At 38.5% G+C, this 23,041-nt stretch overlaps 1 protein-coding gene across 1 annotated transcript in view; it reads right to left on the bottom strand.

The window, feature by feature from the left end:
* Positions 1-23,041, bottom strand: part of LOC104655534 (adhesion G-protein coupled receptor G6) — a 119,477-nt gene that overhangs the window by 39,014 nt on the left and 57,422 nt on the right. The window contains 2 exon segments of the mRNA XM_030928968.1: positions 12,204-12,827; positions 15,092-15,433. Of these exon segments, the coding sequence (XP_030784828.1) occupies positions 12,204-12,827; positions 15,092-15,433 (966 nt within the window).

Here is a 23,041-nt window from a genome sequence, read left to right as displayed (position 1 = left end):
ATCTTAAGGTCACTGTGCCTTAATTTTCTCAAACATAAAACCAAAGTATTGAAATTGTCCTTGAAATCTTTAACTCAATTTATCAGTCATCACACATCAAAAGAAAAGCAGTGCCATTGCCCGTTAAAGTTTGTACAAAAAGTTCAGGACTTTTTTGTATAAAACATTTTAAGAATTTGGGTAGGAATTCATACAAATAAAATAATACAAACATCAAGAATAAGTTTCAAAAGTGAAGTTAGATATTATGAATTACCCATAAAATGCACAGTTTTGGTTCATACATCCTAGCAGATGTTATTTGTAATTCCAGAAATACATTTTTGTGACTTCAATTCAGTCTCTGCATCTTTTTATTTCAAGCTTTTCCTAACTCATTCTCAGCAGGACAAGTTTTGAGCTGATTTTTTTTGTAGATTTTCACTGTTGCACTAAATATCCCTCTGACAATAAACAGACTTTTTCCAACAGCTTGAGTCTTGAGAAACATTGGCTATACTTAAAACAAAGTATATTGTATCAAAAACACACAAAAAAATACAATATATATGTATGTATGTGTATACACATACATATATATACATATATATAATGTGCACAATATATTTAATTTTAAGGGACATTTATGTAATAGTGATTTTATTCTAATAAACATTTCAAAACTTTCCTGTGGGAATGTGAGGGCACAGCTCCTGCACGAGCTAACAAAAGTAACGAGGTAAACAGTATGCATAAGCAGAAAATAACCTAACAGTTTAACAGTACCTCCAGAGGCATGATTTCTTCATCCTTGATACCTTGCGGCACTTGGCCCAAGGAAGGAATCCTGATACTTTAGAAAGGCCTGATCTTATAGGCAGGCTATGATATGACACTGACTGGCAAGCAGCTCTTGTCACAGACCTTTACACATTCCTTTAACAAACATTTACTTATTGCCTACATTATGTGAGGGACAGAGACCAGAATGATGCTTTAAGTCGCTGCTCTCAGGGAGACATGAAAGGGAGATGGCGTCACAGTTCTAAGTGCTATCAGGGAAGTGCTCCGAAGGTGGCAGTGACCCAAAGGAGGATGTGACAGCAGCTTGGTAAGAAAAGTGAACACAAATCAATTTCAAAGAAGGCGGCCCATAGGGCACAGGAGCCTGAGAGCCAGGAGTAAGAGAGTAGAGATGGGTATTTTACTGGCAGACAGAATTTCTAAAACAAATACCAAGGAGGCACTGAAATGGTCTGTGCACGAAGTCACTGGGCATTGCTAAAGTAAAGTAAAAATTGACAAGGATGATCAGATATATAAACAATGGATAACTGCTGTAAGGCTTTGGAAAATATCAATACCATGAACACTAGAACCCTCCGTCTTTCTTCCAGTGGTTAATCCCACACACTGGAACCTTGAGTGGTGGGCACTCAAGGCTGTAAACAAAAAATGAACTTCTAGGGTGCCCCCACAACCATCTGAATGGACTCCTCCTCTTGGCCAATATCCTTCTGAGTTAATCTGAAAATTGAGTTGAGGCCATGATGGAAGAGAGGGTTGTACATACCTCATTACACCCCTCCAGCATTAACATCTACACAGACCCTAAGTCTGATAAGAAACATTTACAATCTATCCTCTGTGAAGTCTGCTACCTGAAGGCTTCATCTGCATGATAAAATCTTGGTATCCACAACCCTTTATTTAACCCAGATATTCCTTTCTACTGATAATAACTCTTTCAATCAATTGTCAATCAGAAAAATTTTAAATCTATCTATGACCTGGAAGCCCCCTTCCCACTACTTGGAGTTGTCCCGCCCTTCTCCAGATTGAATCAATGTAAATCTTACATGGATTGGTTGATGTATTGTGTCCCTAAAACATAGAAAAGCAAGCTGTCCCCTGACCATCTTGGGCACATGTCATCAGGACCCCCTGAGGCTGTGTCACGGGTGTGTCCTTAACTTCGGAAAAATAAACTTTCTAAACTAATTGAAACCTGCGTCAGATATTTTGGGTTCACCAGGTGAATTGCTAACATTGTGAACTCTTTCTTAAAGGCAGGGAGAGAAAATGAGGGGGAGGTAGGCAAGAAAACTATATTTCATTTGAAAATAGTCATTGTTTGGACAAACGGAGGCAAGATGGCGCACTTCCGGGTTCTTCATCACCAACTTTTCCCGCGTGCGTGAAAATGCAGCCGGCGCCCGGGAAGGTGCAGACCAACCGGGCATGCGCCAGGTGATGTCAATCCGAAGAGACTAAGATTTACCTGGTCGCACCTGCGGAACGCCCCCCGACATGCCCGTGCCCTGCCTATTGCCCTCCCACTCCTAGAAAAGCCGCTCCGGACGGACGCTATGCACGGACTTCCCAGCCCCACTCCTGTCGGGATGTTGGGACTGCATCAGGAACCCCGCCCGAGAGCCCCACCAGGGGACTCTGCCGGCCTCCTTTGCCGGAGGCCGACAGACCTCTTCCTACCCACCTTCTTCCCCTGAAGCTAGGTGACCAAAATAAATTTGGAGTTTTGCTCCTACCCTTGCCTGCTTGCTGGTTCTTTTGTGCCCGCTCTGGTGGTCTTAGAAAAACAAATCAGTTGGTGCCGAAGACCCGGGAGGAGACACCTCCTCAGGCCTCTAAGGATTGAGGAACCTCCTCCTGCTCCCAGGCTGCAGACGGACCAGAACCTGATACCCACTTCCCTCACTCTCACGGCCTCTCTGGGGTAAGTGCCCTTGTCTCCTCTTTACCTCCCTCGGCCAAAAATCCTGCGCTGGTCCGAGGTCCACTTTTGAGCCACCAAGTGGCTCGGGAGACCCGTTCAGGATGGAGACGTCCGCCTGAAGGTAATCTCCACTTTGGCTCCATGAGCCTCCAGTCTGTCTCTGCTGGTTCCAAAGGATGCTTTGAAGCCAGGCAGAGATCCACTTCCATTTCCATTGTGTCCATTGTGTAAGTAAAGAGGAAAAAAATGGGAAACCCCCAGTCCAAATTTCCAAAGAGCACCCCCTTAGGGTGCCTCCTAGCCAATTTAAAAACCTTACAGCTCAAACAAGACCTTAGGAGGAAGCAGTTAATTTTCCTTTCCACTGTGGCATGATCAACCTCAGCAATTTCTGCCAGCGGCTAGGCAAGTGGTCCGAAATTAATTACATACAAGGCTTTTGGGCCTTACGCTCTGGTCCCAATCTGCCCTATACTCCTCCTTCTCTCCCTGCCTTCTCCACCCCCTCCCTTCCTGCCCAGACTCCTCCTCCTTGCTCCTCATTGACTAGTAGCCCGCTCGCACCCGTGCCCCCTTCCGTGTCCTCAGCCGGCCATCTAGGGTCCCCTTTCTCTGCACACACCCGCTCTAAGTGCCCTGCCCCACACCCTCCTACAGTGTTAGCACCTTTGCGAGAGGTAGCTGGGGTGGAGGGGGTAGTCAGAGTACATGTCCCTTTTTCACTGGCCGATCTTTCCAAAATTGAGAAGCGTTTAGGTGATTTCTCAGCTAATCCTACCATATACATAAAGGAATTTAGTTCAAAATCCAGGAGAAAATCCAGCCGCATTCTTAAATAGGCTGACTGAGGTTCTAACCCAATATACCTGGTTAGATCTGGCCTCCCCCACAGGGGCCACCATTTTGGCGTCTTATTTCATTTCTCAATCAGCTCCTGACATTCGTAAAAACTTCAAAAGGTAGAGGATGGTCCTCAGGCACCAATACAAGACCTAGTTAAATTAGCCTTTAAGGTCTGTAACTCCAGAGAGGAGACGGCTGAGGCACAGCTCCTAGCAGCGGCTTTACAGCCTAGTCGTAACCCCAGGCCAGACAGCACACACTCCGCAGACTGCAAGGCTACAAAAGGAGCCTGCTATAAGTGCGGCAAGGCAGGACACTATGCCAACAGGTGTCCACAAGGTCCCCGAGCCCCAACGCAGCCTTGCTATAAGTGCAAGGCGTCAGGACATTGGGCCAGTGAATGTCCTAACCCTCGTCCACCAGCAACCCCCTGCCCTGCTTGCTAGCAGGGAGGACGCTGGAAGTCTGATTGCCCCCCCCTGAGAAAAGGTGCTGCGTCTCCACGTGACCCCCTTTCCCAGGATCCTGGGAGCTCCTTCCAGCTCCTACATCTGGACGATGACAACTGAAGGTGCCGAGACTCGGGGACCCCCATCACCCTCACCAAGCCATGGGTAACTCTCCTGGTAGCGGGTAAGACAATTAATTTTTTTTTTAATCAACAGCGAGGCTACCTATTCTGTTTTGCCATCCTTCTCTGGACCTAGCCTTCCATCCAATATCTCCGTAGTAGGAGTAAGCAGAAAGCCATCCACTCCACAAAAACTCCACTCCTTAATTGCTGCCTGGCCAACAACTACTTTGCACATTTGTTCCTCATTATACCCTCATGCCCTACCCCCTTACTAGGCCGAGAAATCAGTTCAACTTTCCCCCACTCGCCTCACACTTACTAAATTTTCTTAACTATCTCATACTCCCCAGCCTTGCCAGGACTATCCTTCTGAGTTTTGCCCATATTCCAACAAATGCTTCCATTCCTCATTCCTATACTAATACTGTGCCTTATTTTATTCTTCATCCGTACGTCCAAATACCAACTATAGGCCCCGACCTTAACAACGCCCCTTAACAGCAGGAAGTAGCCAGACAGACCATGGCGCCCCCTTATCACTATTATCAATAAAAGGTTGGACTGTTTGGACGAACGGAGGCAAGATGGCGCACTTCCGGGTTCTTCATCACCAACTTTTCCCGCACGTGCAAAAATGCAGCTGGCGCCCAGGAAGGTACAGACCAACTGGGCATGCGCCAGGTGACGTCAATCCGAAGAGACTAAGATTTACCTGGTCGCACCTGCGGAACACCCCCGACACGCCCGTGCCCCGCCTATTGCCCTCCCACTCCTAGAAAAGCCGCTCTGGACGGATGCCACACGTGGACTTCCCAGCCCCACTCCTGTCGGGATGTCGGGACTGCATCAGGAACCCCGCCCGAGAGCCCCACCGGGGGACTCTGTCGGCCTCCTTTGCCGGAGGCCGACAGACCTCTCCCTACCCACCTTCTTCCCCTGAAGCTAGGTGATCAAAAATAAATTTGCAGTTTTGCTCCTACTCTTGCCTGGTCGCTGGTTCTTTTGTGCCCGCTCGGCTGGTCTTAGAAAAACAAATCAGTCATTTAGGTTCTACAACCAAAAGAAGGGAAATAGAAGCAGGAATACTACTAATAATTCAGCCTTGATATCATGAGTAAAAAGGATTGACAGAGATAGATACAGATACAAGAAATTTAAAGACAGAATGCATAACATGTAGAACTAATTAAAGACGGGAAAAAAGGAAGAATAGAGGACGTTTTGCTAATTTCCAACTTGAGAAACTGGTACATGTCTATCTAATAAAAGGAGATGGGAAATAATAGAAGAAGAGCAGACTTAGGTGGGGTAAACACCAAGTACAGTAACGGAAACTGAGGTGCCTGTGTGACACCTAGATGCAAACGTGTTTTTGTAAGAGGTGTAGCCAGGAAATACTCATCAAAAGCTATAGAGTGTTTGGGATCACTGGAGATAGATTGCAGATTGGAGAAGGAAACAGGATGGAACCACAGATATTTCTATATTTAAGCATCAGATATAAGAAAAAGAGCTATAGACTTAAAAAGGTAAAACTTTTAGAGAGGTGGTTTTACAGAATTTAAGAGAAGAAAGTTTAATGCAGGGTGTGGCAATATCGAGAATACCAGAAAGGCCAAGAGTGATAAAGAATGAGAAGAACTTTAACTTTGCATTGGATTTTGGTAGTACCTCTATAGAAAATAGTTTGAGTTGTGTGGGAATGATGAAATCTAGACTGCCAAGGTCTGACGAGTGAATGCAAGAAGAGGAAGCTTGGCTGTGAAAGGAAGCAGAGAGAGGAAGGGGGTGTTTTAAAGACTGAAAACTTAAGCAAATGCACCATGGAAAAAGAATATTTGAGGAGGCAGAAGTTAAGGCAGGACTGAGGTGGAATTTTGTCTTGAATGCTTTTTGCCCATTATTCCCTTGCATCACATTTACTATAAGCCCAATTTTTGTAGGACCTCCCTTTTGTAGGTACTTATATTTTGTAAGGGACTTCCGCAAACTAAAAAGCCTTTAAAGTTCAGAGCCTAATGAAATCTCAGCCTCTGTAGCATGCAACAGAGGAGACCCTGGAGGGAGTTCCTGTAGTTCTCATATTACACACAATGTTGGCAGTCAAGGGCTCCTTAGGCCACTTCTGGCACTGATACAATATCTCTGGAAGACAAAGGGAGATAAGGGCTCAGTGTTGTGGGAAAGCAGTTTTTAGGCAAACTACATTCCCACTAGTAGGTTAAAGAGCTTAGAGGTAAAAATAAGAAAAGAATATCAGAAGAGCTATGATTTAGAGCAAGATATTTAACAATTTTCTTGAACATTTCCTCAGTTTCATTGCACAGTAACAAGTATAAATTTCAATATGCAGCATTCTTTTATGGGAAACTGCAACATTTACTTCTCAATATTTTAGTTAGCTGTTCCTTCTGGGGAACTTCTAGTTTAGCAAATTGACTGCTTTAAATACTCAATAAACACTATTTTAATATGACCCAAAATGACAATAAAAATCAAACTGGAATGTTTTTAAGTAAAAATGGTATAAATACATGTGACTAATTTAATTAAAAGGAAATTAAATTGATAAATGAAAACTTGCATTACAAACACACCAAAATAAACAAAAACATGAAATATCAAAAGTATGCACAAACTTTATTTCTACCCAGTTCTATTTTCAGCACATCTGCATAAAAAGTCAATATCACAATCAATTTTCTTTGGCTGATGGATTTATGCATCAGGAGGTTGTTAAGGAAGAACAAACAATCCACTCTCCTGGATAGTGATATGTTTATCATCAACAAATTGGTTTTAGAATATGATCTGTATGTGTTTCCTGATTTTTGAGGCTACCAGAAAGGTGTTTTCAGATATTTACTTAATATTAATGAGACAGCCAAATGCCTAGGCAGATAAAAAGGGGTCCCCAGAGAATCTCCCACCCACCCCACAAGTGTTTACATCAGATACTTTTGTGCAGATGAGGAAACCTGCCGAGGCCTTGCCTGAACCTGCCCACAGCGGACTAGGGCCCGACTTGCGCACTGTGGGAGGTAGGTGGAGCCACGGAGAATTTGTGCCTTATGCAGGGGAGGAGCCTGCTCTCTCCAGCTCCTGTGAGGACCTGGCAATCAATCAGTGAGGTGGAGGGCCTATTAGTAGGCCTCCGTCTCACTTTGCTGAGCTTTTTGTTGTTGTGGTTTTTTGTTTTGTTTTTCCTTTTTGCCCAATGAAGTCCTGCTCTACTCACCCCTCAATGTGTACGCGTGCCTAAATTTTCCTGGTTATGTGACAAGAACCTGGGTTTTAGCTGAGCTAAGAAGCCAAGTTCTATAACATTAACAGCAAAATTTAGAGCCAAATTTTTTTGAAAAAAAATGTAATCACTGAAAACAGGTAGTTGAGGAAAAGCTCTAAAGCTGTTAATCCTTCTTCTCTATCTGTTGTTCTTTCCAAATTATGCTACTGAAAGGAGTCACTATATATTAATATTTACACAAGTTGTGGTAAAAAAGACTGATGTATAGTCCACTGCTCCTCTCATATCTACTTAATAATACTCCAAATAACCGAAGAGCAAACCCTCACAATAAGTTGCAATAACAGGAAAAAAAAAAAAAAAAAAAAAAAAAAAACAGTAATTCTTTTCATTTTTTTCTTGGCAGTTGTTAACTAAGATGAATTTCTCAACTGTCCATGAATAAATATATTTAAAGTGAAATTTAGTCATCTATGTTCATAAAGAGTTTGGGCATCCTCAAAGTATAAAGTCCTTTGTAAAGATAAAGTGATTTATCTTAATTTTATTATTTAAAAATGATTTAGTTATCCAAAAATATCACATTCAATCATTCGTTAGAAGTGCAAGGGAAGAACCAATAATGAATTGAAGGCTGTGAAGGCTATGAATTTAAGGCTATGAAGAACAGAACTGTAATGATTATGAAAGGGTAAAAATCCAAGAGTTGATGAAACCTTAGTAAACTCTGTAAAAAATCCTAGAGAGGGAAACAAAAGTAAGTACAAATCCAGAAACTTCAGAAAAGAATAACAATAAAGTACTTATAAAGTGTGTCTTATCTCTACATCCACAGTAGCTAATCCATGGAAGTGCCTAATAAATGCTTGTTAAAATAAATGTAATTTGTTTGAACTTAGACTATTCATTGCATTATACTGTACCACTCCCTCAGGAAAGAGTAGTAATCAGTAAAATAAATAAAACTAGTAGAGAAGGCACTGTCTGTTCTTTGTGAAAATTGACAGACATTAGCCAGTATCTAAACTTGAATCATCACACAGGTAAATAAATAATTGCACCTATAATTAAAGAGTCCACTAAAAATTTACCTATCCATGAGAGTCATAAAACTGAATGGGTTTAATAAAATTATTCTAAGAAAAATGAAGATGCTATAAAAAGAAGAAGATTTATTGCAAAATAAAGCATTTTGTTTTTAAAAGGATTGACAGGTTTAACCATGTTTTTAAAAATCTGCTGAAACTTTCCTAATTAAGGTACATTTCCCAAATATTTTTTAGAAAAGTATAGGAAAACAAAGTCATATTCTAAAATTGTTAGAATATTTACTAATATATCAATTTTATTAAGGGTAGGATGTTTAATATGTGAAACAAATGACAGGACATTTTAATGTTGAATTGAGTCAGTTCAATTCTACTATGTTACTTTCAAATTAAAATTTATTTAGCAATATACCTTTGCAAAATCTATTTATTTTTCCATCACAAATTAATCCTGAAATAAAAACTCATATTGAGCAGACATTGTCTATTCAATGGAATGCTAGAAATAAATTTCTATTCTCCCATTGGTTACTGTACTGATCATTAGCTTGTTGGAAATTATAACCACAAACAGCAAGATGCTTTCATTTTCTGGAAAAAAAAATGAAAGGTTAAAATGTTAACAGGGTACACTTATGAAAGATTTGCTTAGCTAACAAGCCTTGATATAATCTCTGTTACAGGTATTTCCTGTCAGTTAATGAGTGACTTGGGTTCTTCAACTCCCAAAGCTGATGATTAAGCAGCAGGAAATTCCCTCTCCCATCATTTCTCCTGAAACACAGTCCAGGACATCTGAATGTCTGGAATGTGAGTGCTTAACGTCATCTTGGAATGGCAAGAAGATCACTATAAAAGTTAAAAAGACTCAAATATATTGACTCTGTAAGTTCACGCTACCCTTTTGACAAAATTACTTTGAAAACTTATAGATGACTAAGGTACATGAGTATGTACTTGATGCACTCTGATAATCTTAAGGCTTGGGAAAGGCGTCTCGAAGACAGAGTTTAAGAAATTATGAGAAATGCATGATCTTACTTAAATGTGGAATCTAAAAAGGTTGAACTCATAAAAGCAAAGAATAGAAGAGTGGTTTCCAGGGGCACAGGGGGTGGACAGGGCACAGGAGTTGAGAATGTATGGGTCAAAGGATGGAAAATTTCAGTTAGCCTGGAGAAATACATTCAAGAAATCTATTGTACAACATGATGACTACTGTTAATAACAATGATTGTATATTTAAAACTTGCTGAGAGATTTTACATGTTCTGTCTACAAATAAGTACATGAGATAATAATGAAAGTTAATTAGCTCAAATTAGCCATTCCACAATATATACCTATATTAAAATATGTTGTACACCATAAACACATATAGTTTTTATCAATTAAAATAATTTAAAATAATTTTTTAAATGAGTATTCCCAGACATAAATACTAGACATGGAGATAGAAGACACGTGTTGGAGCCCACCACTGCCTCTGCCACTTATTTTCTCTAAGCTTCAGTTTCCTGGCCCGTATAAAGGGAGTGGCATAAATCAGCATTCCCACTTAAATGCCTATCAGGGCCAGAATGCAATCTAAAGACAAAAAGGGGCTGGAGTGGGAAGAATAAGGGTTTGCTAAGGGCTGAAGTAAACTGGGAAGCCCCTTGGAAAGCAGCAGCCACCATCTGGCTCCAGCTGTGTTGGCAATGCAGATATAGTAGCCTAGTGTATTATATTTACCAGAAAAATCCAAAACTTCATTTTTATGTGAAATCTAATTTTTTAATATTGGAAATAATTCATCAATTAAAAGCACTATGTGAAACAAATGTAAATGTATAGGAACAAATAAATGCTACCACCATCACCCATGTCTTAGGGCTAAACTAGCCTGTGGGCGATTGGTTTGTTTTCCCTGGCTGAGGAGATCTAGCAGGTATTTTCTAGTGCTGTCCAAAGTATGTGGTTCAGCAAAGTGGACTCTCATAGTTCTTTAGACTAGTTTCAGGGGTTGGCAAATGTTCTCCTAAAGGGCTAGATTGTAAACATTTTAGGAGGGGAAATTAGGAGGGGAGGGCAGGCTATACTATATTGATCACAATCAATTAACACAGCCATTGTAGCACAGAGGCAGACAAAGACAATATATAAACTAATGAGCATGGCTGTGTTCCAATGAAATTTTTTTACAAGAACAAAGTCACACATAAATTACTTTTGAATACTAGGCTCCTTCTTCTCCTTTTTAATTGAGAGTTATGTCTGTGACTAAAATGTATACATTATCACTGTCTTAGTTTTAGTCATATGATATTTAAAGTTGATAATGAAACTTCTACTTTTTGTGTTTGAATCAGTCCTATAATAAAATAAGAGCTTCCAGAATTAGCTTATGTCAATGGAGAATATTAGGTGCAGATCTATTTTAATACAATTTTTATCACACAGAATTATTTCTCAAAATATTCTGCATTTAGCTACTTCTAATAATAGCACATTTACAGTCTCATGAAGAACTAGAGACAACACAGTATTTGCAACAAACTATAAATCCTCATTTTTAAAAAATGGAGAAAAATGTTCAAAGAAAAAATGGATAATTTCTGATTATTAAGATTTTCTATAAAATGGACAGTTTTGATATTTAATACTGGCTGAGTAAATAGTATTCTTAGGTGATGGTTGTTTATTTAAGTCATCCAATTGAAATTTAATTCCAGGATGATAAAGATCAGTTTATTACTGTATCACCTTTGTGATTAAAAACAGTAACTGGGCCAGACTTGGTGGCTCACGCCTGTAATCCCAACACTTTGGGAGGCCAAGGCGGGTGGATCATGAGGTCAGGAGATTCGAGACCATCCTGGCTAACACAGTGAAATCTGATCTCTACTAAAAATACAAAAAATTAGCCAGGCGTGGTGGTGGGCACCTGTAGTCCCAGCTACTTGGGAGGCTGAGGCAGGAGAATGGTGTGAGGCAGGAGAATGGTGTGAACCTGGGAGGTGGAGCTTGCAGTGAGCTGAGATCTCACACCACTGCACTCCAGCCTGGGCAGCATAGTGAGACTCTGTCTCAAACAAAACAAAACAAACAAACAAACAAAAAACAGTAACTGGCCAGGCAGGGTGGCTCACACCTGTAATCCCAGCATTCTGGGAGACTGAGGTGGGTGGACCACTTGAAGTTAGGAGTTCAAGACCAGCCGAGCCAACATGATGAAACCCCCTCTCTACTAAAAATAAATACAAAAATTAGCCGGGCATGGTGGCGCACACCTGTGGTCCCAGAGACCTGGGAAGCTGAGGCATGAGAATTGCTTGAACCCAGGAGGTAGAGTTTGCAGTGAGCCAAGATCACCCCACCGCACTCCAGCCTGGGCAACACAGTGAGATGCTGTCTCAAAAAAAAATAACAATAACTTACTTATTAATTTCTTTTGTTTCAAGCCTAGTGTTAACATTTCTATTTGAGACTCTACAATTATAACTGTTATATTAGTGATAAACTCTGTGATATTTTATGACATGGGGAAAACTTAAGAATGGTTAAACCAAATGTCTTGATGGATCATGCATGGCTTATAATCAAATGGGTGCTATAAGAGCTGAGCAGGAGACATTTTAAAACTTAAAAGAGTTTTTTAATGACAACATATGTATCTATATGTGGGAATATATATACACGTACATGTGTGTATGTATAATTCCTTATTGACAATCATATTCATAGAATAATCCTAAAAAAAGAAAAAAAAAAGGGAATAAGGTACAAACTCACCACAGCTTAGGTTGCTTTCAGCTTTCAGAGCTAGGTTTGGGATATTCCAGAAGTCATTTTGCCAGTCGACTACATTCCCTTTCATGTTACAGCTGAGATTGGAGAGGATTTTGGCATTCATGGTAAAATTCCAAAGTCGAAAGTTATAAATGTCCCCTTTTAGAGAGACAATTTCATTTTGATTGGAGCCCAACAACAATTTCCCATTCCCAGGAATAACTTTACTAATGGTAGAATCACATGGAACTGTTTCATAGTTTCTTTTGAAATTTACACCAATAGAGCCCAAAGAATTATTCCAAACAAGGCAGAGCTGCTCAAAGCTTTCTGCAAAAATGTCTTCTTTTTCCTTGACAGGTAATGCATTGTTCAGCAAACATTTTGAATCAGAAATGGATAGAAAGTAACCACTCTTGGCCTTTCCAAAACTGAGCAATTGTGTGAAGGATGCATTTGAGTAGGAGAAAGCTGTCCAATCATTGTCTTCATGGCCAACTTTGGTTGCCTCAAAGCAGAGTGTGAAAGCACTGAGCTCTGGAATGGAGACACTTTTTGCAACAGATACCTGGTAAGCATCTGATGTCTGGGGTAAAATGACCTTTTGATTCCTTAAGGACACAGCAACTAGGACAAAACATAATAGGAAAGATAAACCTGTTAACTTCAGAGCACAGACTAATGTGATGCAAAACATCAAGCCCTCCACTGCTTCCTACTAGTTAGCTTTTTACCTACCATTTGCCCCATCCCTCCCCTCTTACTCATCCATCTTCTGTCACCAACCCATTACCAGTTGTCTGATATCAGCAATAGTAGTAAGAAATTCTACTCATTTCATGTCTAGTCATGATTGGATCTCTCACACCTAAACTTTTGAGTTACAGCCAGCAAAGTTGATAAGTATTTTTTAATCCTGAAACTGAGAAATTAACAATTTAAAAACCCCAACTACCTAATTAAGGAAATAACTGGTTTCAGGAAGGCTTTGTTTATACATTAAGATTTTCAAAAAAACTATTTTTCAAATGATTTCTAAACACAAATAATAGTTCTTATTTTCATTAATGATTACTTTTCACTCTTCCCAAACATTCCTGTACTGCCATCTCCCTTTCAGATACTCTATATCCTCCTATTTTTTCTGCCATCATCAGGATGTTTTAGGAACAAATACAAAACTAATTCTATTAAGGAGAGGGAGTCTAAGTGAAAAGTCAAACAAAGTGGAAATTTAAGGTATCCAGACATATAAGCTAGTTTTTGAGTAGTAAAGGGTAGACCATGGAGTTTCCTACTCCAGCTCTTCTGCGTACTGGCCATGTGACCCTGGGTACGTTACTTCATCTCTCTCTACCTTTGTCTTATTTGTAAAATGGGCAACAACGGCACCTACTACATATATGGTCAATAAGAATTAAATAAGTTAATATGTCCAAAGCATAGAGCAGTGCCAGTACCACAGCAATAAGTGGCGAGTACTATTATTATAATAGAGGTGCAATAAATTCAAAATAAAAATGTATTCACCTAATCCTTCTATGATACATGCAAAATTACTAAATAATACCAATAGATGTAGCCCTATGCTAATATCATAGCCATTGTGAGACTAATTTGAGAAAGAAGTATTTCTCCTCAAAAATACTTTTTAATACTGGTTTCATATGAATAACAGTTTGAATATATTTTAATATTCAGTACATCAAGAATAGTTCTGTAATAAAACATCATTTTAGTATAACTATTCTAGTAAAAATCTATGATAGAATTTAAAGGAATCATGGACTTTAGTCTACTTTTTAAATATAAAGAAGTTTATAGGTCCACTTATGCAAAGAGACACTTAAACAATATGAACCACTATTCTACATGCATTGTTAAAATTAAAAGCCTAGAAATAAATGTCTCCATCAACATTTTATTAGTGGTTATGGCTGGGTGGCATTTGTACAGATAATTCTACTTTGCTTCTTTTTTTTGTTTTCCAATGTCCTATATTTTATCATTTTTAAAATATTATTTTGAAAAATTTAAAACATTTTGAAAAATTTAAGCATGTGTGTTTTAACCATGGCAAACATAAATAAATAACTCCACAATCAGAAAACACAACTTATAATAGTGAGGGTCAGTCATTTTCATAGTTGTACCTTTCTGTTTTTACTTAGAAAGTTCAGAAGAAAAAAAAGTATAAATCATAATAGTCATTTTTATAGTTGTACCTTTCTGTTTGTTTTTACTTAGAAAGCACAGAAAAAACAGTATAAGTCTCATCATATCGAAGCTTGAGTTTCTTTAGGGAAACACAGGTTTTAGAGAGAAAGATTATTTAAATGTCATGTTGTGCCAGAATATAGAAAACATATTTAATAAAAATATGCCTTATTTCCTTCAGTTAGCCATTTTCAGGGGGCTTTCCTCAAGCTGTGTTATTTATTAGCTTAAACTGTTACTAGCTTGTTAAAAATTTACTGTTCATTTTCTGTATTTGTTCCATACCATAGTTCCTTAAAAGGACAACATCATAAAACCCAAAATGAAATGATTTCTAAAAGGGATGTTTTAAATTTTCAGTGGAGAGATGTTAGAATTACAGGTTTTAATTATTAGCAGTGGAATATCTACAGTGTCTTCCAAGCAGCCTTTAAATGTTCTGCATATAAACAATATAAAAGAATTAAACTCTCCTGTAACTAGATTTTGGATCTGGTAATTATATTTTGCTAACAAGAATGCTCAGAGAATATTAACAACTTCTTGCTCTTAAATCCCAATCCTAATCATTCACATTCACATAAAAGAGCATAACTCTGTCTCCTGGTCCTTGTGTTTACTGCAGAACATGTTAAACAAAAGCAGAAGGTTGGCGTTGCCTTTGGTTTACATACCTCTGATGTAGCTGGCATTGAAACCTTTCTTCTGGATGCTAAAGTCACTTGAAAAGGACACATGCATCTCATTCGCACTTGAGTTAAATGATAGGCCTTTGGCAGTTGCTCCACAAAATTTAGTCTGGCTCTCTCCATTATCAAGGGATAATGAGTCATAAATGCAATTGGGAGCTTCTTCAATATCGAAGTCGTTAAATGTTATCTGAATGATATAACCGGTGGGGGCTCGGAGCGTCCACATGCAAGCCTGGCTGTTCGGGTAGTCGTTAGGGTAGCATGGAGAAGTAAAGGTCCCAGAAGGGTTGGACAAAACCACTCGGCAGTTGGCACATCCCCACACTGCTGGCCAGACAAAAGAAAGACAGAGAGAAGGTCTGGGTTCAGATGCATATAATAAACTGAGAATACCACACACTGGGGACAATCGAGCAGTAAATATTTAAAAATACCACCATACAATCATAAAATATAAATGGAAAATGAAACCTTCTTGAGGAGGAAAAGAACCATCAATAGAGCAACAAAAAGTAAAAGGGAAATAAAAAATTTTAATGCAATGATTCTTAAACTTGGGAGGTTATACAATCTGAGAATCTGACAGTTATAGGAACTCTCTCCAGTAAAATGAGCAGGGGTCACACATGTTACACACAATTTCAAGGAGTACAATGAGGCCTCAGAAGGCAACAGTGACTTTCACAAAGGTTCACTGACCCAGATTAAGAATCTCTACTCCATACAGTAATTGAACTGGGATGGCGGGGGTTACAGAACCATAAAGATAGTGTTCAGTATTACAAATCATGGATATAAAGGAAGAGAAACTCTTAGAAAATAAATAATTTAATAGAAAGCTACAAATACAAAAAAAAATAAGCTATCTTCTGGCAGACTGTATTTTTTTTTCTGAAATTCAAATAAATAGCATCACCTTGCAAACATGGATTACTGATAGTTTTGAAAATACATTCACTTACCCCATTTGTTTGTCACAGTTGGTAATTATATGCTTGTGGGCTCATCTCATTTACTCATTCATTTGGTAAATATTTATTGTGAGTCTATTATGTGCCATGCACTATTCTAAATAATATATATCAATATCAATGAGCAGGAAAGACAAAGTCTCTCTATAAAGGAATCTTTTTGTTTGTTTTTGAGACAGTCTTGCTCTGTTGCCCAGACTGGAGGGAAGTGGCATGATTCTGGCTCACTGCAACCTCTCTCTCCCAGGTTCAAGCAATTCTAGTGCCTCAGCCTCCCGAGTAGCTGAGATTACAGGTGTGCACCACTATGCCCGGTTGGATAAAGGATTATTATACTTCAGTGTTGGACCTAAAGGTAACTACAAGTATAATGAGAGATAAAGGTGGGGAAGAAAAGTAAAGCAAAGGATAAGGAGAGACTGAAATGAATATTAGAGATGGTGGTTCTCCAAAGAGGTGACATTTGAGGAGAGACCCAACTGAATGAAGTGAGGGAGCATGCCATGAGCACACTAGAGAATAGCACCGCAGGTCACAGGAATGGAAAAATTAAGACCCATTGTAAATAAATATTGGTTTTTCCCGTGGAATGTAAGTCCTATAAGATCTAAGATCATGTCTCCTTTGCTCATCACTATTTGTTCTCAGTATAAGGTTCACAAAAAATATTAATTGAATGAAATATGTAAAGAAAACCCCTTCTGAGGTAGACAGGGGAAATGCTATTATCCCATTTTCACTAATGTGAACAGTTAGGTTGTTCTCAATTATTATTTATCCACCAGTTGGAATCAGAAACCAAGGTCTACCATCTTCCTGTCCAGAGATGCTTTTGCAACTAATATGCACATTGCTTTGACATATTTATATAAATGAAGGCAGTGATCTCATTTATCCAAAATACTGGATAAACTGCCATTAAATGGAAATATAAACTTTCAAACAATAAAATACTTTAAACATACTAATGAAAATAACTAAATTTATTATATCCCTCCCTCTTTTACTGAGTTGACTAGAATGCATATGCAGTAACACTTCTTGAAAAATGGTAGTTACTACAAATATTACTATTCTTCTATGACAAAGTGATATATTCAAGGACTAATTCGATGTTTTACACAGCTCAAGTGAGGTTTTTCTTTTTCTCTGTGGCCACTTTGTATTACTCAATGTTTCAATATGCCAACTCTATCCCCATCCATTCTTTTTAACTTGCCCTCCTCCTGCTCTTCCTCCTTAAGTCTCTGACATCTTGTACGAGACCAAAGACAGACTATGGAAAACAAACGATGATCCTCAAGTGTCTGCCAAATGCCTTCTCTTATCCATCCCTGGAGCATCATGTTCCTCTGCTTTGTAGCGCTATTCAGAGGACTTCTGTTACTTCCATTTGTGATATGATTTTCTTATTGTCAATCTTCTTTCACTACTTTGTAAACTCAACAAGCAGAGGGTGTGTGACTGTCATATTTGCCATTCTACTCTCCAGCACTGCACAGCACCCCTGGCACATAGGAGTTCTTCAATAAAATTTGCTAAATTTATGAACAAATGAGTAGCTTAAATGAAGGGAACCATGTCTAAATTAAAGAAAGACTCCATGCAGTATAACCAAGTCAAATTCTAAGTCTGAAAAGAAAATAGAGTACATGTGCTCTGGAACATCTCTTCAGGTGGGGTGTTGGGCTGTTTCTTCCAATTACATCACTCACAACACAGGACTGAGATGGCTAGGACTGTTATTTTGCCTTGGGCTCAGGAGAGGGAAGTAACCCTAGTAAATCAACAATAATTTATCCAGTTATAGACATTGGAGATTAAAAATAAAAATATAAAGGAAAATAAGCAACAATCTCTGTCATCTCAACATGCAGATAGGCAGCATCATTTTTCCAAGATAAGATGCCATCTTTTATATCCAAGACCCAAGTAATGTGCATGACTTCCTTTATCGTATATATTATCTTTGCCAAATTCTTCCCTACAAGCTGAAGAAAGGGTTTAAGAAAATTTATTATCATTATTATCTTTTAGACATGGGGTATCTCTCTGTCAGCCAGGCTGGATTGTAGTGGCCCTCGCTGCAGCCTCAAAATACTGGGCTCAAGCAGTCCTCCCACCTTGGCTTCTGGAAGTACTGAAATTACAGGCCTGAGCCACCATGCCTGCCCAAGGGTATAAGAAAGTTAAATTTGACTGACAACACTGACTGTGTAATCTTTAACAAGTTAATTTATCTGTGCCTCAGTTTCTCCACCTTTACACTGGTGGTGATAATAGCAACCACTTCCCAGAGTTACCAGGAGGATAACATGGATTAATATTAGAAAGTCCTGGAAGCTGTACCTGGGACATAGTTAGCACTAGTTAAGTGTCGGCTATTATTAATAATTACTATAACACAAAATCAGTGCATTAAAAATTTAAGAGAGGTAAAATAGGACACCACCTTAGTAGAATCTCTTTTTTCCTTAGGCACTCAGAGGGATAGAAACAAGATAAAGATGACACTCATAACATGAATTCAGAAGAACGTTTGATACATTCTTCTATATGATTCTTACCTTCAGTGCCTAGACAGCATTTAGAGATAGTGCTACTAAATAATAATTGTCTTAAATAGATGAAATATCAATTAAACTAGACACAATATCATCCTCTTCATTATACTCATAGAGCAATTCACAATAACAAGCTTTCACATATAACTCATTTAACATTATAATAACCCTGAGAACTATTACCACCTCTATCTTTAGAGGAAACAAATGAGGCTAATATAGATTGGATAACTTGCACAAAGTCACATATCTAATAGATAGCAGCACCAAAATTCAAACCAGCCCTTCTGAATGTAAGCCTAGTGTCTTTCTAGGAAAAAAAAAAGTTGCCACACTTAAACAAAAAACACAGACCAAAATGGTGAGCTCAAGTACTTCTTTAAAAGACATTTTTTAAACGGACAATTTCTTAATAGTTTCATAGCCCTAAAATAAACATATTTTAAGAAACTCATTTGGAAACATTTTAATAAAAAGTATTAGGAAGTATGAAATATAGTGCTTTGAATTTTCCAATTTGTAGTAGTCAAATATCACTGCTAACTGATTCCTACACTATGAGCTAGCTTAGTAAGTAATTACTTTGCTCTCTCGTAAGAGTCAGGGCTACCTAATTAGATGGTTACTGAAGTAGCCACTAAATGAGGTATTGGTAAAATCAGGATTAACACATACGCTAAAAGCTACCCAGTTCAAAGCATCTGGCTCAATCTAAAATTCTTGTTTTAAAGAGATTTTAAAGAATAGGCATTTGGATTTTATAAAGAAGTACTTGTGGCAAAGGTAGTATAAGAATCCAAATCCAAAGACAGATATGGTAACATATTCTTACAGATAATTTATAAAAGCAAGGTTTTCAAGTAATCCAAACAAACAACAAACCAAATTCCACCCTCAGTTCTTGCCTATGCTTACAAGTATTTAGCAGTAATTTACTTGTGTGTATATTTACAAAAGTTTATTTTTCAATGAAACTCTAATCTATAATGAAAAATCTTCCAGTCATGTCAAAGCCTAATTCAATTGATATATAACATTTTGACATAGATTTAATAACCGTTACCTTGTGAGGTTATTTTAAATATCTCAGACTTGGATTCTTATACTACCTTTGCCACAAGTACTTCTTTATAAAATCCAAATGCCAATTCTTTAAAATCTCTTTAAAACAAGAATTTTAGATCCCAAGAGACAAATCAAAATGGAGATTAATTTTAGCTTCTTTCAACACAAATATGTTGATGGTACTGAATAATTGCTTTTTCTAGACTGCGTTAAATGGTGAACAAAATTAATTCATTTAAGTAAACCTTGATCTTTATTTGAACATACATAAAACTGCAGCTAATGAGCCTGTAGAAAAACCTGGCCAGTGAAAATTATCTCCAGAAAATTTAGCTTAAGTCGCCTGCTTGTTCTGCATTTATTCAGTCATTATTTGAATTATCCATGAGGATATACTGAGTTCTCACACATGAAAAGCTCATTTGTTGATTAAAAACATTTAAAATATTTAGCAGTCTTGGTGGCTTCTAAAGATTAAACCTAAGGGCCAGCAACTAACAATTCTAGAATCAGTTCTAATACCTAAGTCAGTAAAGAGCCAGGATAGCCACATACCATTTCTCCAGATCTAAGTAAATTGCTATCAGATGTAACACCACTGAAATGTAAAACATCAGTAACATTTTAGATGCTGGCATGTATTACATGATTGATAATATGCAGAAATGGATGACTTCATCAAAGTTAGCTATTTTAAGTGATTTCAGACCACTATCCATATTTTTTAAGATGGCATGGAATCCAAGGCAATCTGGCTGTGACATCTGTGATTCTGTTAATGTGACAGACTTGGCAAGCATCCCCACCACCCTCACCACTCCTCCTCAAGCTCTGCATTCAAAAATAGCATTTCCACACTTGAGGAGGGTCTTTCTTAAAGCACGGTTACATTGGTCATTCCAGTCCCCTACCAGAACTTCTGACAGCCATGCCAGAATACCAGTTCATTCACCCACTCCTCCTAAAACAATGGTTTCCTGAGTCAACCAGATAATTGTTCCATTTCCCTCTGTAATGGGTCAACCCCAAAACGTTCTTTGGAAACACCCTGAATAAGAAGCTACTTCAACGACTTTAAGCATGAGTTCCAAAGGGTACCGGCTTACTTGAATCAGTTCAATTAAGTTTGACATTACTAGAAAATTAACAAGATGTTGAACTGAAGTTTCCTTGATGAGGCACCATTAAGACTGGCAATTTTTTGAATTTCCGAAGATACCCACATGCACCACACACTCAAACACATCTCTTTCTTCTGTAATCCTGTTAATGTTTAAACTTTGAGTTCTGTCTTTCCATAATCACGTTGGCAAGAGAACATTCCATGTCTGACTACAAAAGATAATACTTTCTGAAGATCCAAACAAGTGAACTGTTGTAAATCATTCCAGAGTCAGCCTGTTATGTAGATATACATCACTTGCAAGAGGATTAGACACACAAGCACATGGGTATGCATATGTACACACACCCACACATATTTTCATGGGTAACTATTCTCTCTCAAGCAATGGTTGAGTCTTTTCCAGCTTTAAAAAAAAAAAAATCTAAAGGCACTGAATAATTTGAAACAACATAAACTGCATGGTCTATCACCAAATCTACCTCCTGGTTAACATATCCATTCAAGTTCCTTATTCTCTTCCTGCAAACTCCCAACTTTGGATTAATCCAGGTGTGGACCTTCTTGCTGGTGAATTCATAGGCCTTTGGACTCAGCTGATAAGAACTTACAAAATTTCACACAGTGTTTATACTAAAGCAGCTTCCATTTTTATTTTGCTCACCCTCTCCAGCATTGGATGCCTCCGAGCACACGCTGCTTCTGGACAGTCTCTTACCCACAAATTCTCCATTCTCCTCATTTCTCTCCTGCCCTCTCAGCCCTCTCCAAGCACTGCCTCTGCTACCTTTGGCTTTACAATCCTTTCTGTTTGGCCAGAGGACCTCAGACAAGCAGCGTCGGCATCACCTGAGAGCTTGTTGACATGCAGAATCACCCAGACCTACTAAAAAAAAATATGCATTTAAACAAAATTCTCAGATAATTAATAAGCATGTTAAACTCTGAGAAGTATTGCTTTAAATAACAGTTTACTACAGAAGCTACTCAATCTTCATAGGTACAACTTCTCCCAAGAGGATCTGTCTCCTCTCACAGTTCTTGCTGTCATCTTCGTACTACTTGGTCCAAGGAGTAAACCCCTGACCTGAAGGGAACCAAACTATGGGCTTTGCTAATCACCCCAATGCTGTCTTTCTCTGAGAATTTCAAGTTAGAGACACACACAATTTATCCAGAGAATGACAAAAAAAAGAACGATGACATTATAGAAATTCAAAGGTAGCAGCTGCCTTGACCACTTGGAAATATAGGAAGCTGAGGGGCTGACAGAGGAAAGGGTAAGAGAGAAAATGTAGAGGCTGGGTGTGGAGACTCACGCCTGTAATCCCGACACTTTGGGAGGCTGAGGTGAATCACGGGATCAGTTCAAGACCAGCCTGGTTAACATGGTGAAACTCCATCTCTACTAAAAATACAAAAATTAGCCAGGCCTGGTGGCACACTCCTATAACCCCAACTACTCAGGAGGCTGAAGCAGAAGAATTGCTTGAACCCAGGAGGTGGAGGTTTCAGTGAGCTGAGATCACACTGTGTCTCAATAAAAATTAAATAAATAAATAAATGAAAAGAAAATGTAGAGCACAGAGATGAGAGAACACCAGACCTTTGAGAAACAGAGGGGCTTTAATTCCAGCCATTCCACATCCGGTAATGAAGGGTAGGAGCTGTTTCTTGTGGCCTGTCCTTGAATTATATGACAATAATTCTTATTACACCTACTACCCTACTACTTTACTTAATTTTAGTTGATTTCTGTTCATTGCAACCAAGTGTGCCTCAAGCCAGTACTCTAATAGAGCTCTCCTCTATGTTCAGCTTTTCTTTATATATGCTCATTCCTTCTGGCTAATCTCATCTGAACAAAAGCCTTATTATACCTAAATGTTGATCCCATACATGTGCTACTGAGCACCATATCCTAGCTTTGCAAATACCTACTCAATATCTCCACTTGGATATCCCACAGAGCCATCAGTCCAAACATCATTCCTCAAATAATGTTTGTATCCTCCTCATAACTGTTAGCAGCATGAACATCATCCAAACTAGGGCTCTGAACATCCCTTCTCTCTTCCTTCTCCCACACCGTCTCAAATAATTTGCCAAAGGCTATGACATTTGTTTTATTCACAGTTGTTAAATCTCCTCATCTCATTCCAATAGTTTAAGGTCTTGTTGTTTAAGGTTCTCATCCTTTCTCTCTTGG

The sequence above is a fragment of the Rhinopithecus roxellana genome, chromosome 4, assembly GCF_007565055.1.
Source record: "Rhinopithecus roxellana isolate Shanxi Qingling chromosome 4, ASM756505v1, whole genome shotgun sequence".
NCBI classification, from domain to species: Eukaryota; Metazoa; Chordata; class Mammalia; order Primates; family Cercopithecidae; genus Rhinopithecus; species Rhinopithecus roxellana.
This window is presented reverse-complemented; position numbering and strand designations above follow the sequence as displayed.